Source organism: Bos indicus, chromosome 19 (genome assembly GCF_029378745.1).
Source record: "Bos indicus isolate NIAB-ARS_2022 breed Sahiwal x Tharparkar chromosome 19, NIAB-ARS_B.indTharparkar_mat_pri_1.0, whole genome shotgun sequence".
Lineage (NCBI taxonomy): Eukaryota > Metazoa > Chordata > Mammalia > Artiodactyla > Bovidae > Bos > Bos indicus.
Genome location: NC_091778.1, coordinates 14,053,137 through 14,062,218, shown reverse-complemented (window position 1 = coordinate 14,062,218; position 9,082 = coordinate 14,053,137). Strand labels below are relative to the sequence as shown.

The 9,082-nt window shown below is 41.5% G+C and overlaps 1 protein-coding gene and 1 long non-coding RNA gene across 2 annotated transcripts in view; one reads left to right on the top strand and one right to left on the bottom strand.

Moving 5' to 3' along the window:
- Positions 1-3,318: 3,318 nt before the first annotated feature.
- LOC139177507 (uncharacterized) lies at positions 3,319-7,664 on the top strand. Its single transcript, XR_011561916.1, has 3 exons — positions 3,319-3,399; positions 5,890-5,989; positions 7,396-7,664. It is a non-coding gene; the product is annotated as an uncharacterized lncRNA (long non-coding RNA).
- Positions 6,038-9,082, bottom strand: part of USP32 (ubiquitin specific peptidase 32) — a 203,933-nt gene continuing 200,888 nt past the window's right edge. Inside the window, exon 34 of the mRNA XM_070772603.1 lies at positions 6,038-8,270. Coding sequence (XP_070628704.1) covers positions 8,097-8,270 — 174 coding nt within the window. The 3' untranslated portion in view covers positions 6,038-8,096. The remainder of the gene's footprint in view (positions 8,271-9,082) is intronic.

Genomic DNA, 9,082 nt, shown 5'->3' with positions numbered 1-9,082 from the left:
AGGTTATTGATCTTTCTCCTGGCAATCTTGATTCCAGCTTGTGTTTCTTCCAGCCCAGCGTTTCTCATGATGTACTCTGCATATAAGTTAAATAAGTAGGGTAACAATATACAACCTTGATGTACTCCTTTTCCTATTTGGAACCAGTCTGTTGTTCCATGTCCAGTTCTAACTGTTGCTTGCTGACCTATATACAGGTTTCTCAAGAGGCAGGTCAGGTGGTCTGGTATTCCCATCTCTTTCAGAATTTTCCAGTTTATTGTGATCCACACAGTCAAAGGCTTTGGCATAGTCAATAAGGAAGAAATAGATGTTTTCCTGCTAGTGTGTGAGATGAGTGCAATTGTATGGTAGTTTGAGCTTTCTTTGGCATTGCCTTTCTTTGGGACTGTGATGAAAACTGACCTTTTCCAGTCCCGTGGCCACTGCTAGGTTTTCCAGATTTGCTGGCATAATGAGTGCAGCACTTTCACAGCATCATCTTTTAGGATTTGAAATAGGTCAACTGGAATTCCATCACCTCCACTAGCTTTGTTCGTAGTGATGCTTCCTAAGGCCCACTTGACTTCACATTCCAGGATGTCTGGCTCTAGGTGAGTGATCACACCATCGTGGTTATCTGGGTCATGAAGATCTCTTTTGTACAGTTCTTCTGTGTATTTTTGCCACCTCTTCTTAATATCTTCGGCTTCTATTAGGTCCATACTGTTTCTGTCCTTTATTGTGCCCATCTTTGCATGAAATATTACCTTGGTATCTCTAATTTTCTTCAAGAGATCTCTAGTCTTTCCCATGCTATCGTTTTCCTCCTTTTCTTTGCATTGATTGCTGAGGAAGGCTTTCTTATAATTGGGGTATAATCAGCTATATCCCAATACAAAATAAAAAGTTGGAAAAAAAAAAAAAAAGAGAAAATCCTGGTTTTGCTTCATGGCATAGCTCACTCCCTCTTCCTATATGATTTTCCTTAAGTACTCTGCCAACAGCTACTGTCTACCGTCCTTGGTCAGCACTTCATCCGGGACAATTATATCTACCAATCCCCCTTACTCGTGTGCATGAGCATACCATCCTTCCCTAATTAGACTGGAAGTTGAGTCATTCTCTGAAGAGGTGGTTTCCACAAATGACCAGTCTGCAGGACAGTGCCAACCGGTTGCAAAAGAATCTCCCCTGAGAACTTACTAAAATGTGGAGATTTGGACTGCGTGGAAGGAGATGATCTCATAAATCTGGGTGTCAACAGGCAGAGAGCACAGATATTACATGACAACGTGGGTGGAACTCTGGAAACAGCAGGTTTAACAAACTCCTAGTTGATTTTTTTTTTTTTTTTTTTGGCTGTGCTGGGTCTTTGTTGCTGGGCAGGCTTGTCTCTAGCTTTGGAGAAGAGGGCTACACTCTAGTTGCAGGGCATAGCCTTCTCATCACTGGGGCTCCTCTTGTTGCAGAGGACAGGCTCTAGGGCGTGTGGCATTTGGGCTCTAGAGCACAGGCTCAGTAATTGTGGTGCATGGACTTAGTTGCTCTGCCACATGTGGGATCTTCCTAGACCAGGGATCAAACCCGTCTTTTGAATTGGCAGGGGGATTCTTTACCACTGAGCCACCAGGGAGGCCCAATTCCTAGCTGATTTTGATGGTGCTCTTGAATTGACAGATTAGGAACAGCTGCCCCTAGAGAACCGAGCGCAGAGCTCTGTACATGCACTCCTATGTCGTATGCTTCTTGACTGGTAATGAGTTTGATCCCAGTATTAGTTATGGTATACCTGCATTCTGCTGCTCTAAGTGGGGAAAGAATACTGTGATTTGGTTACCCAATAGGTGTCAGGGCCTGTGCCTATTTACATTCATTATTTATTCCTTCTAATAACATTTTGAAGTGGTATTCTCATTGGGCATGAGAAATCTGAGGGTGTGAAGGACTTGTTTTAGGACTTACTGTTATAGGACATGGAACTCTGCTCAAGGTTATGTGGCAGCTTGAATGAGAGGGGAGTTTGGGGGGAGAATCAGTTTAGTTCAGTCGCTCAGTCATGTCCGACTCTTTTCGACCCCATGGACTGCACGCCAGGCTTCCCTGTCCATCACCAGCTCCTGAAGTTTGCTCAAACTCATGTCCACTGAGTTGGTGATGCCATCCAACTATCTCATCCTCTGTCGCCCCTTCTCCTCCTGCCTTCAATCTTTCCTAGCATCAGGGTCTCTTCTAATGAGTTGGCTTTTTGCATCAGGTGGTCAAAGTATTGGAGCTTCAGCTTCAGCATCAGTCCTTCCAATGAATATTCAGGGTTAATTTCCTTTAGGATTGACTGGTGTGATCTTGCAATCTAAGGGACTCTCAAGAGTCTTCTCCAACATCACAGTTCAAAGGCATCAATTCTTCGGTGTTTAGCCTTCTTTATGGCCCAACTCTCACATCCATACATGACTACTGGAAAAACCATAGTTTTGACTAGATGGACATTAGTTGTCAAAGTACTGTCTCTGCTTTTTAATATGCTGTCTAGGTTTGTTATAGCTTTTCTTCCAAGGAGCAAGCGTCTTTTAATTTCATGGCTGCAGTCACCATCTGCAGTGATTTTGGAGCCCAAGAAAATAAAGTCTGTCACTGTTTCCACTGTTTCCCCATCTATTTGCAATCAAGTGATGGGACTGGATGCCATGATCTTTGTTTTCCTAATGTTGACTTTTAAGCCAGGTTTTTCTCCCCTCTTTCACTTTCATCAAGAGGCTCTTGTTTCTCTTCACTTTCTGGCCTAAGGGTGGTGTCATCTGCATATCTGAGGTTATTGATATTTCTCCCTGCAATCTGATTCCAGCTTGTGCTGGATGTCCGGCATTTCGCATGATGTACTCTGCATATACATTAAATAAGCAGGGTGACACTATACAGCCTTGAAGTACTTGTTTCCCAATTTGGAACCAGTCCGTTGGAGGAGAATGGATACATGTATATGTGTGGCTGAGTCCCTCTGCTGTCGACCTGAAACCATCACAACATTGTTAACTGGCTGTACACCAATATAAGATAAAAGTTAAAAAAAGAATAAAAGAGAGAAGACATAAACACACTTGGAATGAAAAAAACAAAAATTAATAACTTGTTGTAGTGCATAGTTGTAATACGGCAAGAGGCAGAATCTGACCCTGATAATGGACTCCAAGGCTTTCTACTCACCAGAGGGCATAAAACCAGTGGCTAGTATCTGGCTTGCAAATAACTTTTACTTAGACAGTACAATGTTTAAAAATTAACAAAACAAGGCCCTGCCAACATTTCTAAATTGGATGTTCTGTATAAATACCTGGGTTTCTGGCTTCTCTGTGGGGTGGAAGAGGTTTGGAAACGCTGGGGCCCGCATTCCTTCATGGCAACAATCAAATGCAGCCTCAGGTAGGATGGGTGCCCTAGAACTCACCAGTCCCCATTGTTCCCTTCTCCACGGCGGGACCAGCTTCTCTGACACTCTGCTCCCAACCTAGCCCCTATGGGCCTCTGAAGGTGCAACGACTGCAGTATTTATTACCTTGCTTTCCACTGCTACGAAATCTAAAGGCAGCGTTTTTCTCATTGTTTTTTAAAGATTAACTTTTGGCTGCCCTGTGGCAGCCTGAGGGCTTTCTCTAGTTGAGGTGAGCAAGGGCTACTCTTCATCGAGGTGTGCAGGCTTCTCATTGTGGTGACTTCTCTTGTGGAGCATGGGCTCCAGGCATGAGGGCTTAGTTGCGCCGAAGCCTGTGGGATCTTCCCGAACCAGGGATCAAACCCATGTCCCCTGCCTTGGCAGGTGGATTCTTAACCATTAGACCACTAGGGAAGCCTGGCAGCCTCTTTTTATTGCACCATCTTGTATGGGTCTCTCATCGCTGAGGTAGGTACATTTTTTTTTTTTTTTTTACAGCATTCTGTGTATTTTAATAGCCAAAAATTGTAAACAACGAAAATATCCATTAACAGGTGAAGAGATAAACAAATGATGGTGGAATTCTACAACAGAATAGTTCTCAAAAATGGAAATCAACTACTGATAAATGTTGCAATATGGATGAACTCAAAATCATAATGAAAGAAGCCAGATTACACACAAAAAAGAACATGCTCTATGATTCTATTTAAATTCTGGAAAATGTGAACTAATCTATAGTGGCAGGAAGTAGATTAGTGGTTGTCTAGGAGCAAAGTGGGCAAGAAGCAAGGATTACAACAAAATAGGATGACACTTTCAGGAATGACTGGTTGCTCACCATCTTGATTGATGTGATGCTTTCCTGTGGTCATGTGCTCTGTCGTCTCCGACTCTTTGCAGCCCTGTGGACTGTAGCCCACCAGGTTTCTCTACCTGTCGTATTTCCCAGGCAAGAATACTGGAGTGGGTTGCCATTTCCTACTCCAGAAGCTTTCCTGGGTATGTGTATGTCAAAACTGCTCAGACTGTCCACTTTAAATATGTGTAGTTTATTTCAGTCATATTTCAATAAAGTATTTAAATATGCTGATATAGTAATAATGTAGTGAGAGGACTAAGAAGAGTAAGGTTTTTTTCCTTCTCAAAGGAAGGACTGTGTGGAGCGTTGAAATTCAGAAGGACCTTAGATCAGTATTATTGGATGTGCTTGTCTGCAAGCTGTTACTGGTGGTGGTGGTGCTTCAGTCACTAAGTCGTATCTGACTTTTGTGACCCCATGGACTGTAGCCCACCAGGCTTCTCTGTCCATGGGATTCTCCAGGCAAGAATACTGGAGTGGATTGCCATTTCCTTCTCCATGAGGTAGGTACATTTCTGACCTTGTGATTTCAATACTAAGGAACCTACCTGGTGATACGTCATCGAGGAAAGCTGGGATCTTTGTTCCCTAAGCTGCACGTTCTGGCTGTAGCCTATTAAAATTCTTATTTAACCTTTAGAACAGTTATGGAAAATAAGCCAATGCATCCACTTGCTCCTGTTCAATGGTATATACAATGAAGTGAGCAATGCCACCAAGTGGAAGAGAGATTCCATGTTGAATTGCCTTAGCCAGAGGGGCTGGGAGGCTGATGACCACTCTCAATTTACAGGGCCATTCAGAACTAGAAGTCAAACACCCATCCGCCTTTCTATGCTGTTTCTTTCCAAAGTTGTCCCTTATTCTTATTTTTTCAGTAAAACATTATTTTATATATAACTGACTTCCTGTGTGCCAGGAACAATGCTTGAGATATAAGGATGAAGATATTCAAGGCGGTCATTTAAAAAGCCAGAGACACAGACTGCACTTTAGAAGTGGTGCTTCATTTTGGATCTTTTTTCTGTTTATTTGTTTCCTTAAACAAGCTCCGACTGCTGCTGATTCAACATGTTTCATTCTATACATTTTTAATGTTTTGTTCCTGTGTTTTGGAGAATGTAAGCAGAGAGATATGAAATTCTTTGAGTGTCAGCGTAATAAGCGAATACATAAATCTCCTTGTCAAATAGGACTGAATCTCATGGGGGTAGGATTTCACATTCACTGAGCACTTATCAAGAAACTGTGTCAGGCATTTGTATACCTCATTTCCTAAAAATGAGCCCAAGAGGCAGGTATTATGATTTTAAAAGTAAATAAACAGGACTGAATGTGAAGGTTCCATAACTCTAAATCTTCAACTCTTCTTAACACTGTGAATGGTCTCCCTGGAGACATCTTGGAATGACAACCTGGGATATATCCCTGGTTTCTCAGTGTCCTCTATAAACTAAGGATCATCTCCAGGCATTGTGTAAGAAGTGCATCTCTTCTTCACTTTATTCCTTAATCTGCATGAAAACTATTGCAAAAACTCCTTCAATTCTCAGTTTCAAATGAGCAAGCTACTCTTCTCCTGAACACTTTCAATGTCTTCCAAACAATTTCCTAACAGGGATGTGAAGCAAATTTATCTGGTCGCTGCAAGTACCTTGTTCTACATTCAACATACCTTCCATTCTCTCAGAGATGGAACCTCCAACTCTGTAAGTCAGGTAGGTATTCAAATAGGAGAATTAAAACAGGGTCACAGAGAGGAAGGCTAAAGAATTTGACATTTTTGTGTTTACTTGTATAGAGGAAAAAGAGCACATAGATGCATCCACAGTATTTAATTTGTTTGGATAATAGTTACAGAGAAACAGGTACACTCCATATACAATTACCAATACTTTTTTATACAGTTCATATTTCAGTACATCAACACTATTTTATTTACACTCTATTTATGTACATTAACATCTTTCTAAAGTCAGTGCATTGTCAACAAGTTTTATACAGTAATTTACAAGGTGAATGTAGTTAGTTAATTTAATAAATTTTCTGCTAGTCATGAATTAAAAAAATTAATTACAACCAATGTAACAAACACAGATCAAACAACATTAGTAGATTGTGCTACCTGCTTAAATAAAACATCTGTAAGGAAATTATTTAAAATCTTCCACTTTTTCATGGGACTTGTCCAGTTAGGAATGGACAGATTTTATACACTGAAAATCATGAAACTCTAAAGTCTGCGTTTTGTCTGACTTCATTATATTATAGCATTTAGGCCAACCCTTCCTACTTGCAATTATATTCTTCTTCTGAATAGGCTTTCAACTCAGCCATTTACCTTTCTAAATGCTCTGAGAATTGGTTAGTAATTGACCTTAGGTATCAAAACACAAATGCTTAATTACATTGGTACCTACTATCTATGAGGAGGGAAGGGTAATGGAATCTGACAATTAATGAGAATCAACTTCCAGGGTCCAGATGAATAAAAAAAGTGAAATATTTACCGTGAATATATATTTAGAAACAACACAGAAAAAAAATGTTGCCTGAAATAAATAACATTTATATTTTTGTTCCAGTCTTGAATTATTGGAGGATAAAATGAAGTAAGCAAAGAAACATAACTTTTGATGACCAGAACTATTTAAAAAAAAAGCAAATGGAGATGCAAACAAAAAGTTTACTTCCTAAATCCCCCAACTGCATTAAAAATACTTATACATTATCAACGTTTGGGATGTATTTTGTTTTTAAATTTAATATGATAGGGGAAAATACCCCCATCAAGTTAATTTATAGCCCTTACAGCCATCAAATATGAACAAGTTCTGCAAAGCTCATTTGCACGTATTCTTTTTTTAAAGTGCAAAACAAAGAAACAAAGAACAAACAACCACTAACTGCAAAACACCATCTAGCTTTGTGGCCCCGTCCCCTCTCAGACACTGCGCATCAGTGCGTGGAAGGATGGTGTCGATGTCGGCCGCCACTCCCCTCCCACCCTCAGCAGTGGGGGGGAACGTTTTTGAGGGCACTTGAAGTACCCTCAGTGCAAGCTGCCTCTATCTGGAGGGCTATTTTAGCTGGATCTCCCACGATGTTTTTTTTTTTCCTACAGGGTCTCCCAACCAAGGCCCTGGGGAGAAGGCACGCAGCTCTTAAGAGAGCCTCCCTTTCAGACTGACCACTTATACATGTCTCCACTACAATGACACAACAACAGAAACAAAAAGCAATGAAGATATAGAAAGGGTGGGGAAATGCCTTAAAACGTAAATTGAAAAATCTGTGTCCATGCTGTAAGAATCCTTCACACGCCTTCATGATCTCGCTTTCTCCATCGTGTCAGTCGCTACAATGGAATAAAACTTCAGGAAAAAGGAGGTAGCATATCATGTCGTCCCCAGACAACACTACAATTTTTTGTTTTACTTTGACTCCAAGGAGATTCGTAGTATTCTGTTATGATTATTGGTAAACTATATTCGCTACAGGGTTGTTCGTGTCTGGACAAGCACAATTTAGTTCTTATTTGGTCCCAGGTGGCTGGTGCCAAACCCTTTAGTTTACAGGCTAGTGGTGGGCTCTGCCTGAAAGCTCTCTACCAGGGAGCTTACGTGAAACACTTCCAAACAAAATTATTACTACTGGTATGTTAACTGCTATTTTAATTAGAGTTTTTTTAAGTTTTGTGCTTCAGGGTCACAGGATAAAATAAGTACACATTGAGCTTGCCTTTCAGCGATGCTTTTGCCAAATGTCAGCTACAGGGAGCCATCTCCCTCATCACCAGTCTACCCAGCAGCCAGAGTGGTAGCTTCACTGTAACACGCAGTACTTTTTGTAATCAGACTCGAAGTCTTCGTCCATGCTGCTTGTGTCTGCCATCTTTTTGCCATCGATCTTTGGCAGAAATTGTGCATAGTCTATCCCCTGCTGCTCATAGAAAAGAATGTAGGCAGAGTCGGTGTCAATTTCATCAGGGTGAAGTTCCTGGAGGAGCAAGAAAAGTCTTTAACAAAAAAGCTGGGCTTCCCTGGTGGCTCAGACGGTAAATAATCTGCCTGCAATGTGGGAAATCTGGGTTAAATCCCTGGTAGGGAAGATCCCCTGGAGGAGGGAATGCAACTCACTCCAGTATTCTTGCCTGGAGAATCCCCATGGACAGACGAGCCCGGCGGGCCCCAGTTCAAGACACAACTGAGCGACTAAGCACACAGCACACACGCTGACTCTACATCCTCACCAGGGAAGGGAGGACCAACCCTCTTTCATGACTAAAACTGATCGCTTCCAATCAGCTTAATATTTTGGCTTTCTCATACCTGCCCCTAAAATAAGAACCATTATTTTCAATGTTTGGTTTTGGGAAAATATACAGGCCATAGACAAGTCAAAAGAATGATAGAAAACAAAATAACACATTAAATTCTAATGGGATTCCCTGGTGGCTCAGAGGGTAAAGCGTCTGCCTGCAACGTGGGAGACCCGGGTTGGATCCCTGGGTCGGGAAGATCCCCTGGAGAAGGAAATGGCAACCCACTCCAGTATTCTTGCCTGGAGAATCCCATGGACAGAGGAGCCTGGTGGGCTACAGTCCACGGGATCGCAAAGAGCTGGACACGACTGAGCGACTTCACTTTCTTTAAATTCTAATAGCTCAAAAGATAAGACCTTTTTCTTATTAATCAATACCTTCTATTTTTTCACTGTTTTCATTTTCTGCTCTGCATATCACTTTTTTAGGGTGAAGGGGCATGCTGTGTGGCTTGTGGGATCTTAATTCCCTGACCAGGGATGGAACC